The 27436-nt window shown below is 36.6% G+C and overlaps 1 protein-coding gene across 3 annotated transcripts in view; it reads left to right on the forward strand.

Moving 5' to 3' along the window:
- LOC111143341 (formin binding protein 1 like) overlaps positions 1 to 27436 on the forward strand; it is a 100474-nt gene that overhangs the window by 40443 nt on the left and 32595 nt on the right. For all 3 annotated transcript variants that reach the window (XM_022497017.1, XM_022497018.1, XM_022497019.1), the window contains exons 3-5: positions 23530 to 23583; positions 24828 to 24975; positions 25717 to 25779. In XM_022497017.1, coding sequence (XP_022352725.1) covers positions 23530 to 23583; positions 24828 to 24975; positions 25717 to 25779 — 265 coding nt within the window. The remainder of the gene's footprint in view (positions 1 to 23529; positions 23584 to 24827; positions 24976 to 25716; positions 25780 to 27436) is intronic.

Below are 27436 nucleotides of genomic sequence, written 5' to 3' on the forward strand. Positions count from 1 at the left end.
GAGTTTCTATACCTTGGAAATCAAGTGTGTTGAGCTCCGTTTCTAACAAAAATTAGATATATATTACTGATGAAAGTGATGTTGGAGTAGGTGTTAGAAGATAATAATTTTAAAGGGAAAATTTTAGCCTTAAAGCAGATGGAATTTATCTTAAGATTTTGTTCAAGTGGAAAATCATTGTTAGACTACAATTTGACAGTTTTTGCTAGAACTTAATAAAAATGATGGTTGAGGGGCAGAGGGAGAGAGAATCTCAAGCTGACTCTGCACAGAGTGCGGAGCCCAACACAGGACTCGCTCTCACAACCCTGAGATCAGGGCCTGAGCCGAAATGAAGAGTTGTCCCTTAACCAGTTGTGCCACCAAAGTGCCCCAAGTTTCCAAGTTTTTCATTGGAAGTGAGAAGAAATAGAGACAATGCCGTGATGGCGGTATGAAGTGGCAATAAAGGAAAAGTTTAATATATTATAAAAAAGAATGAAAACAGTATTTCCAATATCAAAAAGTACCTTGTCAGTAAGGGAATGATGAAAAATACTATGAAATATGCGGTTTAAACAAATTGTGTGTAGCAGGATAAACTTAAAAGGCTATTCAGTCCATCAGTGTAAAAAGCAAGTTTCGTAGTACTGAATGTACAGCAAGATCTCCTTGTTCGCTCAAGTTTGTTTATACAGTAATATATAAAAATTGTATGTATTGTGAAGAGATCTAGAATACACCCCACATTGTTTTACAGCGGTTATCCCTGGGGAATGGGAGTGGGGAGTGGTGGTAAGGGAAGGAACTTAAATCACTTAGTACTTAGACTTTTGAATTACTGAAGGCTTTTCAATGATTATATATTATTTTTATAGTTTAAAACACTTGTTCTTAAGCTAAGAAGATATATTCAAAAGAAAATTCTGTCACAAATGCTTAAATAAAAATTGGTAATTTATAAAGTAAACTTCAGCAGTCTGGAATCTCTGGATTCAAGGGTTTCAGGGAAGGCCAAGGTTGAACTAGAGTAATAGGACTAATTGCAAATTTCTTTGCCTTTCTGTTTTGTGACTGAATGATAATGATAATAACCATAATTTTCACGTGTCAAAATTGATTTGAACACCACTTCATTGAAGCAAGGGTGGCTAGAACCCACAATTACATGATACGGAAAATAAAATTTTATAGTGAGAAAGTAGACTCTATTATGTATAGATGTGTAGATAAGTGATTTGCATCTTTCTTCTGTCCCAATATACTAAAGAAATTTGGCACATTTCCATTTTAACAGTGGCTCTCCAGGGTAGTGATTTTCAATAAAGGCAGGATTATTGGAAGGTGCTGAGGAATTCCAGTAAGGAAGAATTGGGAGGAGGCACATGTAACTTGAGACCACTACTCCCTTCCCTCCTTCTACATTGAGATTTGCTCCTTTGGCTGAATACTTAGTAAATGATTGAATTATCAGCTGCTCTTTATAGTATCTTTTTTTCCAAAGGGAAGAAGTTTGCCTTGTTTATTTCCTCTTCTTTAATGGGAAAAATTCTTTTGGTTAACTCCCTCCTGTTTTGCTACTACAGAAGACAGTATCTTTCATAGTGCAGCAGCCTTTTTTTCCTCCTAAATAACTATATTCAGACTGTTGTACATTTACATTTTAGATATGTTGTAAGATTAAAATTTGTCAGTCTTTAGTACCTTCAGTTTATTTTCTTTTTCCCTTTTGTCTGTTTTGATGGTTCTGGTTTACTTTTATTTCTGGTATTGATTGATTTTGGTAGTGGTTTGAGGATAGGAATAAATAGAAAATAAAGCATCTATCCACTCATGGAGACAGAGATAATCAAACCATTCATTTTAATTGATGATAGATGATGAATTTGGATTGCTTGTAAGATGCTTTTTGGTTTGCAGGGCATAAAAAACTGAAGTTGGTCATTCTTTTAATAAACTTACACTATTTGTATGGCAGAGATTAAAATTTGTTTAGTAAAAGAAGCTGACATGATAGGTATGTATCATTTTATATTATTTATTTATTTTTTAAGATTTATTTTTTTGAGAGAGTGAGTGAGTGGGAGGGTATGAGCATGGGGGACAGGGGCACACTGAGTGTGAAGCCTGATGAAAGGCTTGATCCCAGGACCCTGAAATCATGACCTGAGCTGAAACCAAGAGTTGGATGCTTAACTGGCTGTGCCAACCAGGTGCTCCATTTTATTTTTTTCTAGTAAAGATTAAAATTACAATATTAAGTTCCATCATAGAGATTGCTCTATGAAATTATATTCCCCTACTTCTACCCCAGACCATTCCTTTTTGGTTCAAATGGGGCAGTGTGGTATACCAGAAGAGATATAGATTGGATGACAGAACTTAAAGCTACTTTTATTTTAACTAGAACAGAAATCTCCAAATTCCTTTTGATCTTATGTTCTGTACCAGTGCCAAGCCTGGCCAGCATAAGCTGGTACTTTGAGAGCTGGGTGATTATAATTTGAACGAATAAATAGTTAAATGGTCTCTATTTCAGTTTAGTTTAGAAATTAGGTTCTCTGGGGGCACCTGGGTGGCTCAGTTAGTTAAGCAGCTGCCTTCAGCTCAGGTCATGATCCCAGGGTTCTGGGATTGAGCCCCATGTTGGGCTCCCTGCTCCATAGAGAGTCTGCTTCTCCCTGCCCCTCTACTGCTCTGCCTGCCTGCTCTCCCTCTACTGTGTGTTCTCTCTCTCTGTCAAATAAATAAATAAAATATTAAAAAAAAAAAAGAAATTAGGATCTCTGGTCATATGCTGAACCTTGTATAAAGTGCTTTCTGTCCATTCTAGAGTTTTTGTCATGTACATCATTGTGATAGGTTGTTCTACTAAGAGCTGTCCCAAGTATTTAGGGTAGGCGTAGATACTAAATAATCCAAATAAAACTTTTTTATTTTCTATTTAGTCTTTACTTTCTCATGCCTCTTTATCAGAATTTTCTATTTCTTTTTTTTTTTTTTAAGATTTTATTTATTTATTTATTTGACAGGCAGAGATCTTAAATAGGCAGAGAGGTAGGCAGAGAGAGAGAGAGGGGAAGCAGGCTCACGGCCAAGCAGAGAGCCCGATGCGGGGCTCCATCCCAGGACCCTGGGATCATGACCTGAACCAAAGGCAGAGGCTTTAACCCACTGAGCCACTCAGGCGCCCCCAGAATTTTCTATTTCTTTCTCACTTTGTTTAGTCTCTCAAGAACCCAGAGAGCTCATCTTAGTATTTATTTGGTGAAAGTGGAGATTACTCTATCTTTTTTTAAAAAAAAGATTTTATTTATTTATTTGAGAGAGAGCACATGTGAGAGAGCACAAGTAGGGGGGGAGTGGCAGGCAGAGGAAGAAGAAGCAGCATGCTCCCCACAAAACACTGAGCCCCACATGGGGCTCCATCCCAGGACCCTGGGATCATGACCCGAGCCGAATGCACGCACTTAACCCATGGAGCCACCCTGGTGCCCTGAGATTACTTTAATTATTATTATTTTTTTTTCATTTATTTGACACAGAGAGAGAGATCACAAGTAGGCAGAGAGGCAGTCAGAGGGAGTGGGGGAAGCAGGCTCCCTACTGAGCAGAGAGCCCAGTGCGGGGTTTGATCCCAGGACCCTGAGTCCATGACCTGAGCCGAAGGCAGAGGCTTAACCCACTGTGAGCCACCCAGGCGCCCCTACTTTATTATTTTTGATTTATTTATTTTAGAGAGAACATGTGTGGGGGGGGGCATGGGGAGGGATGGATGGAGAGAGACTCTGAAGTAGATTCCCCGCTGAGCACCGAGCCCTTGTGGGGCTCAGTCTCATGACTCTGGGATCATGACCTGCGTCAAAACCAAGAATCCACCCTTATCGACTGAACCACCCGGGTGCACCTAAAGTAGAGGTTACTTTTATTCTTTGGTTAGCTGTTGTTTAACTCTCTACTGATTTGGTCACTTCTGAGTTTTTTATCAACTGCTTAATATAGTAAACCCTAACATTGCCGTTTGGTTAGAGGCAGGAAGAACTATTCCCCATATTTTGGGGTTTAGATGAACTTTCTTCATAGAATTAGATCCTGTGGAAATTCTTTCATTTCTATTGATCTCCAGTAATCACTGAGCTTTCCTGAATACATATATCTTAGTGTCTGTATTGGATGATTTATTGGCTAAATAATTGTGCTTCTTAATTCTAAAATATCATCACCTACTTATTAAACGTAAACTTCCCAGGGCGCCTGGGTGACTTGGTTAGGTGTCTACCTTTGACTCAGGTCATGATCCTGGGGTCCTGGGATCCAGCCAAGCCTCAGACTCCCTACTCAGCAGGGACCTTGATTCTCCTCCTCCCTCTTCTGCTCCCTCCTGCTAGTCCTCTCTCACTCTCTCAAATAAGTAAATACGGTATTTAAAAAAATAAATGTAAACTTTGCAAAGAAAAGAGATTTTTGTTTGTTCTTTGTACTGCTTCTAGAGCAGTGCCTGGCACAGAGCAAGCACTTTTTTCTGTATTTACTGAACACTTATGTAGCGTTTAATGTGTCAGCACTGTTCTAGTGCTTTTACGTATACTAATATGTTTTGTTTTCATAAAAACCCAGTGAGATGTCAGTATTATTTTAAAGCTTAGGAAACTTGAGTTACAGAGAGGTGAAGAAAGTTAGCTGGATTCAGGCTAGCTGCTAAGTCTGGCCTCTTGATAGTACATCATGCTGCTTCAGCAGAGGAAGAATGAATAATTCTCTGTTGAGGATTTTTTTTTTCCGATCACCAGTGCCTAGTACCACTGACACATCTTTGGATCTTGAGTATTTTACTAGAGAGTATAATAAATTATTTAAAAACTATATAACATAGTCTTTACAACTAACACATCTACTTATAATGTTACAGGTAACAGAAATTTGATTAAAATGTGAGTTAAATTATGCACTTCATAAATTTAGGTCTAGTTGTATGTTTTCCATAAAGATAAGAATAGGTTGGAAAAAAAAGGTTAACACCTTAGAAGTCCTTCTTCCTTTTAAGAGAATTTTTTTCATTAAGGAAAAAAAAACCTTTCAAGAAGCCCTGTTTATTTTCATTTCCTTCTTTTTTTTTTAAAGATTTTATTTATTTATTTGACAGAGAGAGAGAGAGAGAGAGATCACAAGTAGGCAGAGAGGCAGACAGAGAGAGGGGGAAGCAGGCTCCCCGCCGAGCAGAGAGCCCGATGTGGGGCTCGATCCCAGGACCCTGGGATCATAACCCGAGCTGAAGGCAGAGGCTTAACCCACTGAGCCACCCAGGCGCCCTTCATTTCCTTCTTGAGATGTTAAGAATACTTTTGAGGGCACCTGGGTGGCTCAGTCAGTTAAGGGTCCTGGTATTGAGCCCCTCATCTGCTGGGCTCCCTGTTTATCAGGGAGGCTGCTTCTCCCTCTCTCTTCCTGCCCTTCTCCTGATTGTGCTTTTCTCTCTTGCTCTTTCTCTCATAAATAGAAATCTTTAAAGAAAAGAATACTTCTGGGTGTTTTTTAAATTTCATGCAAAAAGTGTTTTTTTTAATTACCAGAATTTAAGATAAATAATACTTTTTACTTTTATTGTTCCCATAACCTGTTATAAATTGGTGTGAGGGATAGCATAATGTTACTTTAGTTCTCTCTGAGACTTGCCTTTAATATTTTCCTTAACTCTCAGCTCTTTTCTCCTGATGACTTAGATAGCAAACACCATGACAGCTGGAGGGCCTTTTCTTTAATGTCACGTTACTATATTTTCTTGATATGTTTGGATTGGACTTCATGTAGTTATCATTAGCATATTTTAGCTTTTTGATAGTTTGTTTTTTGATCATTGGCATTCTTCTCCTAACCTTTGTACTTTTTGTGAGCCATAGAGCTCTATTTATATCTCATTTCATGCTTTTATACCTAAAATGCTGCTGCCTGCCCCCAGCCCTCCTAAGTTAATTATCATAACAAATTACTAACCTCTATTTTTAATGACTGGATTGTTTGAGGGTCCGTTTCAGTTTATATATGCTTCTGTCTTTTTTTAATCTTCACAAGAGTTTGATGATATTTGTTACCATTTGAAGCAGAACCTAACAAGTAAAACACAAAGCTCTTAGGAAAGTTCAAGTCAGTCATATTAAATATTTTAATAGTAAACTTTCCAGTGAAAAGAATTTGAAGACCTCATTATTGTTCAAACAACTACAAAAATAACTTGATTGTTAATGGTGTTGGTTGTGTAGATCCCTTCATTAATCTCTCAGCTCTTTGATAATGCCTTGAGTAGTTTAATTTCCAAATTACTTTTTGTACCATTTGAATTATGTAGCAGTGATTAAAATGAGGTAAAATGTTTGTTATCCTGTATGTATAAAATATAGGTAAACCAGACAGATATACCTCCTTATTTGAATCTGGACTTTGAAGATGTCATATAGTTGTCATTTAAGAATCTAATTTTTTTTTTTTTAAAGATTTTATTTATTTGTTAGAGAGAGAGAGAGCACGAGCACAGGCAGACAGAGCGGCAGGCCAGAGGCAGAGGAAGAAGCAGGCTCCCTGCTGAGCAAGGAGCCTGATGTGGGACTCGATCCCAGCACGCTGGGATCATGACCCGAGCCGAAGGCAGCCGCCTAACCAACTGAGCCACCCAGGCGTCCCAAGAATCTAATATTTAGAAGGGAAACAGCAGTTACCATCTTAAGTCATTTTAAGTGTACATTTGAGGTGCCGTAACTATATTCATACCACTAGGCAACCAATCTCCAGAACTTACTCATCTTAAAAAAACTAAAATTGTATTCCTGTTAACTCCCCATTTTCTCCTTCTCCCAGCCCTTGTAGTTCTACTTTATGTTTCTGTGAATTTGACTACTCCAGGTACCTTGTAAGTAAAATAGAGTATTTCTTTATTTGCAGCTGGCTAGTTTCACTTAGCATAATTTAAGGCTTATACATGTTGGAACATGTTTAGAATTTCCTTCCTTTTTAAGGCTAAATATTATTCTATTGTATGCATGTACCACATTTTGTTTATCTGTAAATGGACATTTGGGTCCACCTTTTGGCTGTTAAGAATAGTGATGCTATGAATGTGTGTATACAAATACTTGTTTGAGTTCCTGCTCTCAATTCTTTTGAGTGTATACCTAGAATAGGAATTGTTCAATCATATAGTAAATCTGTGTTTAATTTTTTGAAGAACCATCATACTCTTTTCCTCAGTGGCTGTGAACTGTTTTACATTCCCAATAGCAGTGCCCAAGGTTCCAATTTCTTCACCTTTTGCCAACACTTGTAATTTTTGTGGTTTTGTTTTGTTTTTTAAGTGGTCTCCTCACCTAGCATCAAGACCAGTGTGGGGCTTGAACTCACTACCCAGGAGATCAAAATCAGAGCTGCTGAAATCTAGCGTCAAGTGCTTAACCAACTAAGCCTCCCTGGCTCCCTTTGTTTGTTTGTTTGTTTTTGATAACAGCCCTCTTAATGGTTGTAAGAGATCTCATTGTGGTTCTAAGTTGCATTTCTGTAATGAATAGTGATACTGAATATGTTTTCATATGTTTGAGGGCCATTTGTGTATCTTTGAAGAAACTTAACTCAAGTTCTTTGTCCAGTTTTTAAATCAAATTTCTTGGTTTTATTGTGACCAAATTTTAGGTGTTTGAATATATTTTCTAGATTTTAACCCCTTACCAGATACATGGGTTGTAAATTCTTTGTCCCATTCCCATTGGTTTATTATCTCTACATTCGTTGATTGTGACCTTGGATGCACAAGTTTTACATTTTGATGTCTACTTCACTTTTTCTTTCATTGCGTGTGCTTTTGGTGTCATATCCAAGAAATCATTGCCAAATCCAGTGTCATGAAACTTTCCCCCCTATCTTAAGAGTTTTGTCGTGTTCTCTTTATGTTTAGGTCTTTGATCTACTTTGATTTAGTCTTTGTATGTGGTGGAAGGTAAAGTTATACAACTTTATTCTTCTGTACATGGGTATCTTTTCTGTTTAATTTTACACTATATGAAAAAAGATTTGTGGCTGTAAGTGATAGAAAACCCAGTTTGAATGATAAGTATAATGAGAAATTTATTGACAAGAGAAATGTATTGATTTATTTGTTGATATCTTTTATTTTACTTTTTAATTGAAGGCCTGGGGTGCAGCTAGGTCACAGGGGAAAAAGAGTCAGTAACCTGAACACATCCAGAGCCCATTGTTTTTTCTTTTCTAAATAAATAAAATTTTTGGGGGTTGGGGAATGCATCTGTTGGTGGGTTGCCTTCTATTCTTTGGGTGCAGACTGGATTTCTCTGTGTAGTAGGAAATGCAGTCACCAACAGGTTAAGTTTTATGTCCTAGATACTAAACTCTTACTGGCCTCAAAGCTGTATCAGGTCCCTGTGGAGGCCAAGAAAAACAAGGCTGTACTCACCTTGAGTCTAGCCCTGACATAAGTAAAAGCTGGCACCTTGTACCCCCTCTCCACCCGCTCCCCATCCCTTGGTAGTATGTGTGACATTCCTCAGCCACCCCTGGCTGCCCTAAAAGAAAAACAGATAGTTAACTTGCAGAGATCACAATCCTGCAAGATAGGAGTCTCCCTCGGTTTACAAATGTCCTAGTGATTTACAACAAAGAAGCTATCTTCTCAATAGCCCAGTTTCAAGAGACAAGTAACTCAGTTCCTTAAGCCCTAATGTCGCCCTCCCCACCATAAAACTGAAGGAGGCTGAGGCAGAAGGAAATGTAAATAAAGTTAAATTTCTTCTAAACCTAAATCTCACTAACAAGGACACTTGATGGGAGAAATGTGAAACTTTATCTCTAAACCTCCAAGATACTGTCACCAGTCATTCCCAAGCATATGACCCACTGATACACATCTAAAGGGCCTCTCGAGAAGATTTTTATTACTGGTAATGAATAACCTTTTCCCCAGACAATAGCTAGCCCCTCATGGTCCTGGAGACCTCCCTTCCAAAATTCCTTAGAGACTTATATCATCCATAACCCCCTTTGTCCTCACCCACCGCTTAGTCTACCCCTACTCTGCCTTTTAAAAACCCTGACTGTAATCTGGCTTGGGGTCCAGGTCCCTACTCTGCTGCGTCGGGTATACTTGGGCCCAAGCTTAAGCATGTCATCTCAGGGTCCAAGTCCCTACTCTGCTGTGTTGGGTATACTTGGGCCCAAGCTTAAGCTTGCTGAATAAACCCTCATGTGATTGCATCGGTGCTTGGCTCCTTGGTGGTCTCTCAGACGCGAAAACTCGGGCATAACAGTCCCAAGACGTAAAAAATCCAGGAAGAAAACTCTTTCTTCCAGTCAGATTTGGTTTTCTGTCTCTGGATCACTTAAATTTAGATCCACAAATACGGCCACTTATATTAATCTGGCAACTCCTAAGGATGTTAACAGATGTGGGGAAGGGGCAGTTAAGACAGGGATGCTGATCAGTCTCAGGTTTCTAATACTACCATTCTGCCAGGAGAAATAGTATGATTTGTATCCCATGTTATAAATATGATATTGATTGCCGGTTAAATAGGCATTAGAACTCAGCTTCTCACATGTTGAAATTGATTGAAAATGTATAGATGTGATTTTTAGCCTTTAAAAATCTCTGAGATGACCCTATACTACATCATTTAACTGTAATATGTGGTTTTAATAAATGTGAATTAAAGTTTTGAGAAATTATTTGAGATATTTTATAATTTTCCCTAAAACCAAAAAAATAAATAAAAACACGACAAACTAGAATGGATAAAAAAGATTAAAATCAACAGTTTAAATTTGGATTAATTCCATATATATATATGGAATACTGTGATTTTTGGAGATGCCCATTAAATTTAGAAGCTTTCTCTGACCACTGAAGGAACAATGAACAATGTTAATTCCTCTGTATTCAGAGTACATGATCCTAAGGTAGTTAGAAAACATGGGTGAAACACACATATATCAAAACAACGTACCAGTGTGTCTGTGACTTTTATTTTATTTTATTTGGGGGGGGGGGGCAGGAAAGCAAGGTTTATTGAGTATAAGCTCAAAGCTCCTGAAGAGGGAAGGGACCTGGGAGAGTTGACATGTAACATTTATTTAAATTTCTCTGATATATATTGGATATGTACAAAACTTTGTGTTTTAATTAACTCCTAATTTATAGCACCCTACTCAAAAGCATATAAACTGCTTACATATAAACTGCTATCATAATTGGTTCCTTGGAGAATCTCTGGACATGTTAGAAAGGAGAAAGTTCTGAAAAAGAATAATCTAGGGGAACTGACAGTAAGGGCAGGTTTCTTGAGAATGATGAATTGCCTAGCAGATCTTTAGTTTAGGAGTAACCTGAATGCTTTGCACTTATATGTTTAAGACAAGCCACTCTGAAATTTATTTGACCTAATAAGCATATTATGTTGAAAATGAAATGCAGGGATTTGTGGGAGCTATTAGCCATTCACACTTGTTATGAATCTTTGCTCACTTTAGACTGTTTTCTTAGAGAGTCCAAAGATGAGCAGCTGCTTTGAGGGGATACATTCTTTTTGTATATCTTTATCACTAATTTTTTTTTAAAGGTCACAGAAATAGTATATGATCATTATAACATATTTAAATATAAGTCCCTTCCCAGTCCTTCTTCCTGGAAGTGAGTACAATTACTAATTTGTTGTGTCTTCTTCCAAAACATGTTTTCTTAGAAATAGAAGTTTTGATTTGGTGGAATATAAGCAAAAAATTTTGGACCACACTTCAGTTTTTCTAGTCAGGGTTGCCTTGGATGGAGTCAAGTGGCCTTTATATGGTTTCTGTGGCCTCTGAATACTAGGGGTTTGGGAAGATTTGCCTATAGATGGGTGACTTTTAAATTAAGAGTGGCAAGAGTGATTTAAAAAAAAATTGCTTAGGACTAACCCTGCATGCGCAAAAAGGTAAAAGTAATATTATTTTTTTCTTCTTCCTCTTCCCTCTTGTATATATGTGCTTTTCCTCCCTGAGGCTAGAGTTTAAATTAATAGTTTTTGTGTTATGTTTAAGCTGTGTTATGACTTTTGTGGTTAACCTCTGGTAGTTATAATTCTAAGATTCAGAAACCCAACCCAGATCGGTTTAAGTAAACGAAGGAATTGATTGGTTTAATGTGACTGAAAAGGTCAGGGATCTGGGTACTCAGGAAAAGTGTTAAGAATTCTTTTTTCCTTGTTTTGCTTTCCTCTCTGTTGGTTTAATTCCCAAGTAGTCTGTTTCCACATGGTGGATCTAAGATTATGTCTTCTCAGGTTAGCTTCAGCAGGAAGAGAACCTGTCTTCTCAAGAAGTACAACAGAAATTTTAAGATTGAGTTTTGTTAGCTTGGGATAATGGGGCCGGATCAAATAAAAATTTCTGGACCATAGCATGTGGCCAGTTGCACTGTAACTACATAGACACGACATTGGGAGAGCTCTAGTTTTGGATCTGCTTAGGCAGTACTGGAATAAGAAATCCCAAATCCCAGGAGTTTTACACAACAAAAGTTTACTTGCTTGTGCAGTGTCAGCTATAACTCTCTAGGGAAGCCCATGGGTAACTCAGAAATCTAGACTATTTCCATTTTCCATCTCAGCGTGAAGCTTCCACAGTTGTTTCAGCAGGGAATGGGAGAGTCCATAGGGTTATGCATGAGCTTTCAGTGCTTTAGTCTGGCAGTTACACAGAACTTACAGCCCACTATACAGAGTTAGCCATGTGGTCCTGCCTAACTGCAAGGCGGGTGGGAAATGTACAAAATAACATGTTTTTTTGAGGAGCAGAAATGTGCCTGCCATAAGCTGTTAAAAAAATAAAGAAAGCTAGTGAGTGATGCAAAACAACTGATGTCCACATAACCTAGGATTCTAAACAGTGCTTAAAATGTTGATATGTAAAAACAGGTTCAGAGTTTGAAACTCCTTGCTCTTTGAAATGTTCTTTGCCCAAGTTTGGCCTGTTTTCGTTTACAGTAATTCATGGATTTATGGTTGAAAAATCACAAACTTTTCTTTCTTTCTTTTTTTTGGGGGGGGGGCGAATGACTGACTTTATAATTTTTAGATTACAACACATTTATAGGTTGGAGACTGTAGTTATCATAATCAGGGTGCTCATAAGTTAGTTACCTTGTAATTCCATCGACATTTTTGGTACCAGTATTTTTACATCTCTTTGATGAATTGACTATTTCTTCTTAAAACTTAAAAGAAAAAAATCATCTTCAGTGATATGCTTTCTTGGGTTTTCTGAGTTATCTCTCTTAAGAGTTGAAAAACTTTTTTATAAAGTGCCAGATAATAATTTTGGCTTTCTGTGCTATATGTTACAACCATTCAGTTTTGCTGCTGTTGTAGTGCAAAAGCAGTCGCAGACAATACATAGTTTAATGAGTGTGGTGTGTTCCAGTAAAGTTTTATTTGTAAAAACAGGTAGCTGGGTGGGCCATAATTTGTTTACCTCTGATCTGCCTGACTGCTCATCCTTATCCCTCTTGTTGAGCAGTTTGTCCTTCCCTCTTAAATGTTTATTTCTAGTTTATTTTTAGCTACCTTCTCATTTTGTACATTTTGGGTGGACCCATTTTCATTCATTATTGTTTTAACTATCTTAGGTGTTGAAACAGATTTGATGTGGGGTTTGGTGTGTCCCCCACCCTTTTTTTTTTTTAAAGGGAGGGGACGAGGCAAAGGAAGAGGGAGAAAATCTTAATCAAGCTCCATGCTCAGCGTGGAGCTGACCCAGGGCTGATCTCACAATTCTGAGATCATGATCTGAGCCAAATCAAGAATTGGACTCTGTACTGACGGAGCCACCCAGGCACCCCTCATGTTGTCCTTTATTAGCTATCTGACCATGTCTGAGTTGCATAGAACAGAGCTAATAATACCTGCCTGTAGGTTTGCTCTAAGTATAAGATTATGGAACACTTAGCATAGAGATTGGTGAATAATGGTGGTAATTGGTAGTTCTTGTTTTTGTTATTGTCCTGTAATGTGTTAACTCTCACATATGTATCTGGATCCCAGAAGTTTCTTCAGTGTTCCAGTTTTTACTACATTTCTCTGTTGGACATTTTAATTCAGCTCTTCTGTAGTATTAAGAAGCATTCCTAACCATAAGTGACTCAATCTCACAAAACAAACTGAGGGTTGATGTGAGGAGGGGGGTTGGGAGGGGGGGTGGGGTTATGGACATTGGGGAGGGTATGTGCTATGGTGAGTGCTGTGAAGTGTGTAAACCTGGCAATTCACAGACCTGTACCCCTGGGGATAAAAATATATGTTTATAAAAAATAAAATTTAAAAAAAAAGCTTAAAAAAGAAGCATTCCTTTTCATAACATAACAATAAGTTTGGAAACGGGATTCTAGAGCTTAGTGATGTCAGTGGCATTGTGAATTTCTTGATCTTGGTTGCAAGATGTAATAGTTTCAGTCATCCTATCCTCACATGTCTGTTTCCAGAACAGTAGCAAAGTGTGAAAAAGGGACTTCTTCTGGAGTAATTTTTTCCTTTTTATTATAAAAAGAATTAAAAAGGAACTAGAATCTCTAGGACTTGAACACCTTAAGGTGGGAGAGACTTGATATGTAAGGGGATTGCTAGATTTTTGGCTGAAATGTCTACGTTGATAGTAGTACTATTAATGTAAGAAAAGAATAAGGTTTATAAAGAAGATAAATTCCATTTTAGACTTGTTTTGATGTACCTGTGGCAGATGGACTGCTATCTTGTAACCAGTCCTCCTCCTATAATAGTTTTATTGACATATCATTTACATACCATAAAATTTACCCTTTAAAGTATACAATTCAGTCGTTTTTAGTATACTCACAGAGTTTTCAAACCATCACTATTATTTAATTTTAGAACATTTTTATCATTGTAAAAAAGAAACCCCTGTACCTATCTGCAGTCATTCCCCATTCACCCCTCCCTCAAGCCCTGGCAACCACTAATCTATTTCTGTCTTTGTGTATTTGCCTGTTCTAATTAACTGAGTTTTTTATCTTTTTCTGTTGATATAGCACCAGAAGTAATTAATGTGTAGCACATAGATTTGCTCATGTTTGAATTAATAAAGTAATTCATCCACAGAAATGATTTTTGGTGATGTATCAGATAATCATGAGTAAGAACCACAGGTAAAGGGTATTTAGTTAGACTTCCTTAATATGGCATAGAAGGGCCTCTGCTGCCTCCCATATACCTTTCCAGCCTGACTGACTACCATTGTTTGATTCACAGTTGGTGTTCAGCAACATGAACCGATATATAGGTCTTCCTAAATGATGTAATTTTTCTCTTCCGTGCCTTTGCTTATTAGATCTTCTCTATTTAGGCTCCTCCCAGGGCTTTCTGGTTGTCTAGTTCTTGTTCACCTTTTCTCAGGGTATGTCAGGAAGTAAGAAATTTCAGAATTTCTCTTTTGGGGAATCCCCTCCATAGAATCTTCTGTTGTTCTTACTGTATTATGTTATGTAAAAGTGTTTTATATATTTTATTTCTCTAGGCCAGAGATCTCTGAACTTTTATTGCTTACCTATAAAAACTGAACCGTGCATGCATAATTTTTAATAATGTACATGTACTAGTGTAGTAATATGTTAAATATTTTTTTAACCTTTTTTTTTTTAAGATTTTATTTATTTATTTGACAGAGAGACCACACGTAGGCAGAGAGAGATGGGGGGAAGCAGGCTCCCTGCTGAGCAGAGAGCCCAATATGGGACTCGATCCCAGGACCCTGAGATCATGACCTGAACTGAAGGCAGAGGCTTAACCCACTGAGCCACCCAGGCGCCCTAATGTGTTAAATATTAATAAAACTTCTAAAATTTATTTATTTTTAAAGATTTTATTTGAGAGAGACAGAGATAGTGACAGAGTTAGTGAGAGAGCACAAAGTAGGAGAGAGGGAGAAGCAGGCTCCCCACTGAGCAAGGAACCTAATGCCGGATTTGATCCCAGGAATCATGACCTGAGCCGAAGGCAGATGCTTAACCAGCTGAGCCACACAGGCACCCCTAAAATTTATTTTTTTTTATTTATTTTTTTTTTTTTTTTAAGATTTTTATTTATTTATTTATTTGTCAGGGACAGAGGGAGAGAGAGCGAGCGAGCACAGGCAGACAGAGAGGCAGGCAGAGGCAGAGGGAGAAGCAGGCTCCCTGCCGAGCAAGGAGCCCGATGTGGGACTCGATCCCAGGACCCTGGGATCATGACCTGAGCCGAAGGCAGCCGCTTAACCAACTGAGCCACCCAGGCGTCCCTAAAATTTATTTTTAATTGTAGTGTAGTTGACATGTTATATTAGTTTCAGATGTACAATATAGTGATGTAAACATTTAAACTAAACATATAGTGACAGATAGTAACTACACTCATCAGAGTGATACATGTATCATATATATATACAATTATTGCAATGTAATTGACTCTTTTGCCTATGCTGTACTTTAAATCCTTGCAACTTACTTATTTTATAACTGGAAGTTCTTACCTCTTAACCCCCTTCACCTGTTTCACAACCGTGTCCTCCATCCCTTCCTCTCTGGCAACCAGCGGTTTATTCTTCATATTTATAACCCTGTTTCTGTTTTGTTTTATGTGTTTGTTCATCTTTCTTTCCTTCTTTTCTTCTTTTCCTTCCTTTTCTTTCCTTCCTTCTTCCGTTCTTTCTTAAGATTTCACACATAAGCAAAATCATACGGCATTTGTCTTTGTCTTACTTATTTCGTGTAGCATAATATTCTTTAGGTCCATTCATGTTGTCACAAACGGCAAGGTTTGATGCTTTTTTATGGCTGAGTAATATTCCTGTGTGAGAGAGAGAGAGTGTGTGTGTGTGTGCGCATGCGTGCACACGTTCCACATCTTCGTTATACATTTGTAAATCGATTGGCACTTAGGTTGCTTCCATATCTTGACTATTATAAATAATTCTGCCATAAATGTGGGTGTGCATACATATTCTTGAATTAGTATTTTCATTTTCTTTGGGTAAATATCCAGAAGTAGAATTACTGGATCATCTGATATTTCTGTTTTGTAAAATTTGGAGGAACATCCACACTATTTTCCACAGTGGCTGCACCAACAGGGCACATGTGTGCCCTTTTCTCCATGTCCTCACCAACACTTGTTTCTTTTCCATTTTCTTTTCTTTTCTTTTCTTTTTTTTTTTTTAACATATAATGTATTATTTGTTTCAGGAGTACAGGTCTGTGATTTATCAGTCTTACACAATTCACCGCGCTCACCAAAGCACATACCCTCCCCAGTGTCCATCACCAGGCCATCCCATCCCTCCCACCCCCCTCCACTCCAGCAACCCTCAGTTTGTTTAACACTTGTTTCTTTCTTTCTTTTTTTTTTTTAAGATTTTATTTATTTATTTGACAGACAGAGATCACAAATAGGCAGAGAGGCAGGCAGAGAGAGAGAGGGAAGCAGGCTCTCTGCTGAGCAGAGATTCCGATGCGGGGCTCGATCCCAGGACCCTGGAATCACGACCTGAGCCGAAGGCAGAAGCTTTTTAACCCACTGAGCCACCCAGGCGCCCCTTAACACTTGACTCTTGTCTTTTTGGTACTAGCCATTCCGACAGGTATGAGGTGATTTGTTGGTGTTTTGATTTTCATTTCCTTGATGATTAGTGATGTTGATCATCTTTTCATGTGTTTGTTGGCCATCTGTGTCTTCTTTGGAAAAATGTCTGTTTAGATCTTCTGCCCATTTTTAATCAGATTGTTTGGGGTTTTTTTGGTGTTGAGTTGTATGAGTTCTTTATATATTTTAGATATGAACCTCTATTGGAGATATCATTTGTACATTTCTTCCATTTAGTATGTTGCCTTTTCATTTTGTTGATGGTTGTTTTTGTTACCTTTGCCTGAGAAGACAGGCCCAAAAACAAAGTGCTAAGACCAATGTTCAAAAGTTTACTGCCTATGTTTTCTTTTAGGAGTTTTATGGTTTCAGATCATTAATCCTTTTTTTTTTTTTTAAGATTCTATTTATTTATTTGACAGACAGAGATCACAAGTAGGCAGAGAGGCAGGCAGGGGGGTGGGGGAAGCAGGCTCCCCGCTGAGTAGAGAGCCCAGTGTGGGGCTCAATCCCAGGACCCTGGGATCATGACCTGAGCCGAAGGCAGAGGCTTTAACCCACTGAGCCACCCAGGCACCCTACTTTAATTCATCTTAAGTTTATTTTTGTGTATGGTGCAAATAAGTCATTCGCTTTCATTCTTTTGCACATAGCTGTCCATTTTTCCTAATAGCTTTTATTGAAGAGACTGGCTTTTCTGCATTGTATAGTCTTGCCTTCTCTGTCAAGGATTAATTGACCATATAAATATAGGTTTATTTCTGGGCTCTCTTTCTGTTCTCTTGATCCATGTATCTAAGTATCTATGGTATCTAACAGTACCATACTGTTTTGAGCACTATAGCTTTATGGTATATCTTGAAATCTGGGGTTGAGATACCTCCAGCTTTGTTTTTTCAAGTTTGCTTTGGTTATTCAGGGTCTTCTGTGGTCCCATACAAATTTTAGGATTGTTTGTTTAGTTCTGGGAAAAACTGGTATTTTGATAGGGATTTCATTGAATGTGTAGATCGCTTTGGGTAGTATGGTCATTTTAACAGTATTAGTTTTTTCAATCCATAAGCATGAAATATCTTTCCATTTATTTGTGTCATCTTTAATTCCTTTAATCATTTTATAATTTTCAGAATATAAATCTTTAACCTCTTTGATTAACTTTATTTCCAGGTATTTTACTCTTTTTGATGCAGTTATAAATAGGATTAATTTCTCTTCCTGCTACTTTGTTATTAGTTTATAGAAACAACAATATACTAATTTTGTATCCTGCAGCTTTACTGAATTCATTAATTCTTAGCTCATTTATAGTTTTTGGTAGGCTCTTTAGGGTATGGTTTTGTGTCATCTGTCAATAGTGACAGTTTTACTTATTCCTTACAAATATGGATGCTTTTTATTTCTTTTTCTTGTCCAATTACTCTGGCTAGAACTTCTAGTATTATGTTGAATAAAAGTGACAAAAGTGGTCATCCTTGTCTTGTTCCTGATCTTAGAGGAGAAGCTGCTTTTCACCATTGAGTATGATGTTAGCTGTGGGCTTATCATGTATGGGCTTTGTTATGTTGAGTAATGTTCCCTGTATCTCTACTTTGTTGAGCAGTTTCATCCTGAATGGATGTTGAATTCTTTTCCTACATCTCTTGAGATTATCATATAATTTTTATCCTTTATTCTGTTAATGTGATATATCAGTCTGATTAACTTATGAATATAAGCCATTCTTGCATCCCTGCTATAAATCCCACTTAATTGTGTTGAATAATTTTTAAAAATCTATTGTTGAATGTAGTTGACTAATATATTATTAAGGATTTTGCATTATGTTTATCGGGGATATTGACCTCTAATTTTCTTTTTTTGTAGTGTCTTTGGTTTTGGTATCAGGGTAATGCTCGTTACGTAGAATGAATTTGGAAGCCTTTATTTAATTTTTTTTCTCTAATTTTTTGGAATAGTTTGAGAAGGATGGATATTAATTCTTTTTTAAATGTTTGGTAAAATTCATGTGTGAAGCCATTTGCTCATACACTTTTTTTGTTATGAGTTTTTTTCGTTGTTTCTGAGTCAAATTACTAGTTATTAATGTGTTCAAATTCTTTTTCTTCCTGATTCATTCTTGAAATATTGCTTTTTTCTGGGAACTTGTCCTTACTTCTACATTGTCCACTTTGTTGGTGTATACTTTTTCATTGTAGCCTCATAATCCATTTTATTTCTGTGGTGTTGGTTGTAACTTCCCTCCTCTTTCATTTTTGATTTTGAGTCCTCTCTTTTTTTCTTTTCTTTTCTTTTTTTTAAAAGATTTTATTTATTTATTTGACAGACAGGGATCACAAGTAGGAAGAGAGGCAGGCAGAGAGAGGAGGAAGCAGACTCCATGCTGCACAGAGAGTCCTATGGTGGAGCGCGATCCCAGGACCCTGGGATCACGACCTGAGCTGAAGGCAGAGGCTTTAACCCACTGAGCCACCCAGGCGCCCACCTCTCTTTTTTTCTTGATGAGTCTGACTAAAGGTTTATTAATTGTTTTTGAAGAACCAGCTATTAGTTTTGATATTTTCTATTTTTTTTTAAAGATTTTATTTATTTATTTGACAGAGAAATCACAAGTAGGCAGAGAGAGAGACAGGAGGAAGCAGGTTCCCTGCCGAGCAGAGAGCCCGATGCAGGACTCGATCCCAGGACCCTGAGATCATGACCTGAGCTGAAGGCAGAGGCTTAACCCACTGAGCCACCCAGGCCCCCGATATTTTCTATTTTTTTGAGTCTCTATTTCATTTATTTCTGCTGTGATCTTTATTATTTCCTTCCTTCTGTTAACTTTGGGTTTTGTTCTTTTCTAGCTCTTTTAGATGTGAGGTTAGATTGTTTGAGATTTTTCTTTTATCACTATAAACTTTCCTCTTAAAGAACTGCCTTTGCTGTGTCTCAAAGGTTTTCAGTGTCAAGTTTACATTTTCATTTGTCTCAAAGTATTTTATTTTTTTCTTTGATTTCTTTGTTGACTTATTGGTTACTTAGTTGCATATTGTTTAGCCTCCAGGTGTTTTCGTTTTTCCAGTTTTTTCTTTGTGATTGATTTTTCAGTTTCATACTGTTGTATTCAGAAAAGATGCTTGATACGATGTCAGTGTTTTTAAATTTATTGAGACTTGTTGTGTAGCCTAAATGTGATATCTCCTGGAGAATGTTCCATGTATACTTGAAAAGAATGTATTCTGTTCTTTTTGGGTGGAATGCTGTATGTATCTGTTAAGTGCATCTGCTCTGATGTGTTGTTCAAAGCCAATGTTTCCTTGGAAATTTTGTGTATACACGGTGTATCCATTGATGTAAGTGTAGTGCTAAAGTCCTCTACTATTTACTGTATTACTGTCAATTTCTCCTTTTATGTCTATTAATGTTTGACTTATATATTTAGGTACTTCTGTGTTGGGTGCATAGATATTTATAGTTGTTGTATTCTCTTGTTGGATTAATCTCTTTATCATTGTGTAAGGGGCATATTTGTCTCTTGTTAAAGTCTTTGTTTTAAAGCCTGTTTTATCTGATACAAGTATTGCTACCTCAGCTTTTCTTGTTTCCATTTTCCTGGAATATCTTTTTCCACCCCTTTACTTCCAGTCTGTATGTATCTTTAGGTCTGAAATGAGCCTCTTGTAGGCAGCATATAGATAGGTCTTGTTTTTGTTTTTGTTTTTTAATCTATTCAGTCACCTTCTCTCTTGATTGGAGAATTTAGTTTATTTACATTTAAGATAATTACTGATATGTATATCCTGATTGCTGTTTTGTTAATAGTTTTCTGGTTGTTTTTGCAGTCTTGGTGTTTTTTTTTTTTTCCTTTTTTCCCGTGTGATTTGATGACTTTTTTTAGTGTTTTGCTGGATTCTTTTTATTTTTTATATATGTGTTACTGGGTTTTGGTTTGTGGTTACAATGAGGTTCATGTATAACATGCTATGTATACATGCTATGTATAACATGCTATGGTCACGGGCGCCTGGGTGGCTCAGTGGGTTAAGCCGCTGCCTTCGGCTCAGGTCATGATCTCAGGGTCCTGGGATCGAGTCCCGCATCGGGCTCTCTGCTCAGGAGGGAGCCTGCTTCCCTCTCTCTCTCTCTCTCTCTCTGCCTGCCTCTCTGTCTACTTGTGATCTCTCTCTGTCAAATAAATAAATAAAATCTTAAAAAAAAAAAAAAAACATGCTATGGTCACTTAAGTTTCTAAAAGCACTACATTCTTCCCCTCCCTTTGTTTTACTTGTTTAACATATATATTTTACATCTTTTTATTTTGTGTATCCTTTAACTCATTATTGTAGATAAAATTGATTTTACTACTTTTGTCTTTTAACCATCATACTACTTTTATGAGTGAGCTACCATTTTTACCATATATTTGCTTTTACTAGTGAAATGTTTTCTTTCATAATTTTTTCTAGTTGTGGCCTTTTCTGCTCCAAGAAGTCCCTTAAACACTACTTGTAAAGTAGGTTTAGTAGTGATGGAGTCCTTTAACTTTGTTTACCTGGGAAACTCTCTCTCCTGAATGAATTCTGAATTCTGAGTGATAACCTTACTGAGTAGAGTATTCTTGGTTGTAGGTTTTTTGTTTGTTTGTTTGTTTGTTTTCCTGTTTTGGCACGTTGAGTATATCATGCTGTGGGCTGCAGAGTTTCTACTGAATAGTTGAAACTATAGACTTAGGTGGTTGTTTCCTTCTACATAATACTTACTTTTTTGTCTTGCTGCTCTAAGATTCTGTCTTTAATTTTTGACATTTTAATTATTATGTGCTTTGGGGTAGACCTCTTCAAGTTTATCTCCTTTAGGGCTTTCTTTCCTTCCTTGACCTGGATATCTGTTTTATTCCTCAAGTTAGGGAATTTTTCAGCTGTTCTTCAGATAATTTTTTTCCCTCTCTTTCTCTTTAACATCTGGTACCCACAAAATGCAAATGTTGGTATGCTTGATGTTGCCCAAAGGTCACTTAATCTATTCTTTTATTTTTATTTATTTATTTATTTAAAAGGATTTATTTATTTATTTATTTATTTATTTATTTGAGAGAGAGAGAGTTAGTGAGAGAGGGAGAGGGACCAAGGAATAAAACCTCCAGCAGACTCCCCACTGAGTGTGGAACCCGATGCCAGGTCTGATCCCAGGACCCTGAGATCATGGCCTGAGCTGAAACCAGGAGTAGGATGCCTAACTGACTGAACTCCCAGGTGCCCTGACTGTGAGTTTTTTTTATTAATTTGGTAAATATTAATCCTTATCAATGTCTTGCCTGTTCTTTCCCCCATTGTTCAGGGTGTTAAGACTTTCTCTTGTCTATCATAGCACCCTTTGTTACTTTTATCATAGCATTTATTATGCTGTATATTGTAATTATTGGTATATGTTTATCTTCTTTCAATAGAGTATAAATATCTTGAGCATGGGTACCCTCTCATTTCTTAAGTTCCCAGTAGCTTGCACAGTGCCTAGCATATAGTAGATAATTATCGAATGGATAAGCTGAATTAAGTGGAAAGAATCAATGATGATTTGAGAATTATTAAGACAATGATTCTTTTGAAGTATTTATTTGAAAGACCATAGGGCCATTTAGTTTTAAAATGCCTACAGATTAAAGCAGTGTATCTCATTATTTGTGTTGATGGATTAATTTCTTTTTAAGTTTCCAGTTCATTATATATTAATGCTTTTGTAAAATATAGTAAAAATTTAGTACTAGGAAAATGACATAAAAGGAGACATAAAATATAGGCACCAGTTTTTTTATTACTAGATTCAACAGATAAAATTATTCTCAAGTTCTGTACTTAGCTTTTTGTGGATTGGTAACAAAGAGTCTGTGTACCTTTACTGTCTATTGACCATATTTTGAGAACTGTACAAAGCACTGGTAAATGCTTTACAAATGTTATCCACTTTAATTTTCATAACACCATAGTGTTTAGGTACTATTAATCACCATTGATAGGAAACCAGGCAAGTAAATTACCTACGGACACATAGATGGCCACACAAAACAGGATTCAAACCCAAGTAGTCCATTCTGACTTCACAGTACATGTTCTAGTCTCCTCTGAGTTTGCAAAGGTGAGATAAGGTAGCATTTTAGGCTGAGACTGTGTAGAATGAACATGGATGCAGGCAAAGAAAGTTGAACAAGTATAAATATAATTAATTTGCTTAAAAAAGAGAATGTTAAGGGTCATAAAAGCAGAGTTATGGAGGATGTTGTTCTTTTATCCTGGGAGTCTTCATCTGTTCGCCTGTTACTCTTAGTTCATACTAAAATTCCTGATTTGCAAAACAAAATAGTGATGGTATTTCTTTGAAATACTTGTCTTTTTGCTCAGGCTCAGTTTAGTAGACTGAAATTTGTTTCTTCTATTCTTTGTACTTTGCTTATTCTCACCTCTATTATTTGACAGCGTAATCATCCAAATTATTATGATTACGTTCATACAAACACAGGAATAACATTTCTTTTTATAGGCATCAGTATTTCAAGAACAAAAGTATAGGGATCATATGATGTTAATGGTAGTAGAGGATTATGTTGCTGTCTTGTTTTATGTCATTAAATTCTTGATATCATGAAATTGTCAATTTTTAGAATATTTCAGTTTCAACAATAGTATTCTTTTTTTTAACATATAATGTATTATTAGCCCCAGGGGTACAGGTCTGCAAATCGCCAGGCTTACACACTTCACAGCACTTCATAGCATGTACCCTCCTCGATGTCCATAACCCAACTACCCTCTCCCTACCCCCCTACCCCTAGCAACCTTCAGTTTGTTTTGTGAGATTAAGAGTCTCTTATGGTCAACAATAGTATTTTTTATACATTAAAAAACTTTTTTTCTTCCTGTAGAAATCTGGTTAAGAAGTACTGTCCCAAACGTTCCTCCAAAGATGAAGAACCAAGGTAAATTATATAATTGTTTATTATTGCATATTAAAATAAAAAAACTTATATTTCTGTTATTTAGTAAAATAAATATGCTGGTAGCCCTTTATAATGATTTTTTAAAGTTGTAACTTAAAAAATCACATGTTCTTAAATAAAGTATTTATTCGAATAAGAAAGAATATTTCATTGGGCTCAGTTTTCTGAAATAGTTGAAAGTATGGGTTTCCAAGTAAAATGTGGACTGGGACTGTACTTGAGTGATTTAGTCTTCAAAAGAAAAGGGTATTTTCCACATACTTTATTTTGCAGTTGTTAGTTTGTCAGATTCTTGCTTTTACTCTTACAGGTATTAAAACAGTTTAGCTGGTTAGTTTAAAGGGATAACAAAAAGGAATAAGGTTTTCAGAGTAACCTTGGAACTCTGAATAAAAGTTTAGGAATTGCTAATTGGTAATTGCTAATAGCTTTTTGGTAGTCTTAAACAGGGATATGTGGATGGTTGTAAAATACAGAAACAAAGAAACTAGACTTAAAACAACTTTGTGTATAATTGTTAGTTGTTAGGATTCTTAAGTTTAGTGTTAATGGAGTATTATCTGAGTTACTTGCCTTCAGCTGAAAGAGGGTTCAGGCAGTGTATTTAGAATAGATCCATACATTTTAATACAGCAATTCTCTGTTTCTCTCCTTCCCTCCACACACATTTTTTTACCCTTATTGCCCCTTCCTACCCCTCTTTGGTGCCAACCATAATGGCACTTTACTTCCATTCAGGATGTGGTCAGGCATACAAGCAGCTGTGTCCAGAGCTGATAGCAAAATTGTTCTGTAGATCAGCCATCGAGATGCATTTGAGTGGTATGATTGGCAGGTTCTGTCCTCAAGAGCAAGCACATCATCTCTGCAACAGGTTCAGCTGCCAGTCCTAGGAATCCCAGCTCATTCCCCAGCTCAGGCCAGTCAATTGACTACTTAAGAGATTCCAGTATGCCAAAAGAGCCTGCAGGTAGTATTCTTAATATTTTTTGACCCCATATATCCCTTTATTTATAAATTAAGACTACTTGAAGATATACAAACATACAACTTGAGCTAAATGTAGTATTCTTTTCATATAGAGTTAATTTGGAGCTACTAGTAGAGAGTTAGGTTGAGTATGTTAAAATTTGCCAAGTGTCAGGCTCAATCCATACCTCATGGAAAACATTTTTAAAGAAAAAATACATAAATTTCACCATTTTTTAATATGTTTTTGTCAGGTTTACCTCGTGTATAGCCTTTTTTAACATCCTTAACGAGTTAAATGACTATGCAGGACAGCGAGAAGTAGTAGCAGAAGAAATGGCGCACAGAGTTTATGGTGAATTAATGAGATATGCTCATGATCTGAAAACTGAAAGAAAAATGGTAATTATTGTTTTCATTCAGTTATATAGTACATGAAATGTTTTCACATGATTACTTTGGTTTTTAAAGTAACATTCAGTATAAACTGGTTTGGTATTTCGGTTTCTTTTAACTAAAATTATCTTAAGATACTCTTGCTAATTTGTGATCCTTTGGGTTTAAGACCAAGATTTGGTAACCTATAGCCCATGGGCCAAATCTAGCTTACTGCCTCTTTTTCTTAGTTCCTCATGAGCTAAGAATGGTTTGTAATATTTTGGATAGTTGAAAATCAAAAATATTTCATGGCATGTGAAAATTGTTTGAAATTCACATTTCATTGGTTATAATTAAAGTGTTATTGAAACACACCTACACTCATTTACTTATGTATTTCCTGTGGCTGCTTTTGTATTATATCAGAAAGGTTGAATATTTGTAACCAAGACCACATAGCTTGCAAAAACTTAAGATATTTATCTGACCCTTTATAGAAAACACTTGTCAACCTCTACTCAAGTCATGTCTTTGTCTAGAGATTGTATCTGTCTTATAGGATATACTTAAAGTATTCAGATAATACTCATTAAGTGCATTTTAGAGAGTTTTGCTTTACTAATAGTCTTTTCCTAGGTCTTGTTAGAGTTATATAATTAGTACCTAAAAAAATAAAGTGAAAAGTAAAGGTTTTGGGGAGTTTTTAGAATTTTAGTATTCAAATATAATTTTTTGTTTTATTTGTTTTTTGGTTATGATCTTCAGCATCTTCAAGAGGGACGGAAAGCTCAACAGTACCTTGACATGTGCTGGAAACAGATGGATAATGTAGGTTATAATGTTTTCATGCTTATAGTTTTGTAGACTACTTAGCCCCAAATTCTCCTATGCTTCACATCTTTTGAGTTTAATATTTCTTGATGTATTTATTCTCTTTGACATTGGTGCAAAGAATGTGAAATCATTTTGTCATTTTTTTTTCTATATGGCTTTGTTTTGTACCAATTCTGTAATCTTCAGATAACTTCAGATAACTCTAAAAGTTTAGGAATATACTTTTTGATTTTGCAATAGTTACTATAAAATATTGATAAGAGGGTAGGGGTAGTGGGAGTATTAATAGTGATGTACCTCAGAAGACCATTTGACAGAGACTTAGAGGACCTAGAATCTAGTTCTGTCTTTTGATTTCTCTTGATTTCATCTTTAGCATATGAAAGATGAAGACAGTGGACTAGATTATATGAAATGTTTCTTCCAGTTCAGTGATTCTGTAATAATGTAAATCTCCCTAGTACTGGGCTCCTGTTATAGACCATCAAATGTTAGGAAAGAAAATATTTGGTAGTATTTATAGGTAAAATTGTAAAAGTATAATAATTATTTATTATAAAAACTTTCCAAGGGTGGGGGCTCCTGGGTGGCTGAATTGGTTGAATGGCTGACTCTTATTTTCAGCTCAGGTTGTGGTCTTGGGGTCTTGGGATCCAGCTTAGCAGAGAGCCTGCTTGAGAATTTCGGTCCCTCTCTCTTTTCCCCTCTCTGTGCTTACTCACTTGTGCGCACTCTCTCTCTCTCTCTCAAATAAAAAATCATTAAAAAAATAAAATAAAAAAACCCCAGAATTCCAAAGGTGCTTGCTAGTGTGCTTTCTCTTAAATATTCTGGCATGCAGTCATTTGAAAAACAAGATGTCTGTAAGGAACATTGTTGTCTGCTTTCCTTAAAATTTTCTACCACATTATGTTCTATAGAATAAGACTATTGGGGATAGTCTTATTCTATAAGGGAGCACCTGCCTGACTCAGTTGAGCGTCCGACTCTTGGTTTTGGCTCACATCATGAGTTTCAGCTGTGTTGAGCTCCCTGCTGAATGCAGAGTCTGCTTCAGATTCTCCTTCTCTCTCCCTCTCCTCCTCTGCCCCTCCCTACTCTCACAGGCTCTCTTTCTTAATAAGTAAATAAAATCTTAAATATATTCTTTCTGAACTCTCAGGTTAGCAAGAAGCTAACTCTTTACTCTTTTACTTGCGTATTTTTTATTATGGACACTACTCCTTGAAAATTATGCCAAAGGGAGTTTTTCCCATGTTAAATTAATTTAGTTTGTGCTAATTTAGTTTGGGAAAAGGACTTTTAGATTTGAGATTTAAAAAACCTCATGTATATACGTGTTTTTGGCCTTTTTTCCCTTTTTTTAAAATCACATATTCAGAGCTTGAAATCACATATTCTTTTTTTTTTTTTAAGATTTTATTTATTTATTTGACAGACAGAGATCACAAGTAGGCAGAGAGGCAGGCAGAGAGAGAGGAAGAAGCAGGCTCCCTGCTGAGCAGAGAGCCTGATGTGGGGCTTGATCCCAGGACCCTAGGACCCTGGGATCATGACCTGAGCCGAAGGCAGAGGCTTTACCCCACTGAGCCACCCAGGTGCCCCAAAATCACATATTCTAAGAGTAAAGTTCTGCTATATAAATGTCATT

This window comes from Enhydra lutris, unplaced genomic scaffold (genome assembly GCF_002288905.1).
Source record: "Enhydra lutris kenyoni isolate GAN:26980312 unplaced genomic scaffold, ASM228890v2 scaffoldscaffold9, whole genome shotgun sequence".
Lineage (NCBI taxonomy): Eukaryota > Metazoa > Chordata > Mammalia > Carnivora > Mustelidae > Enhydra > Enhydra lutris.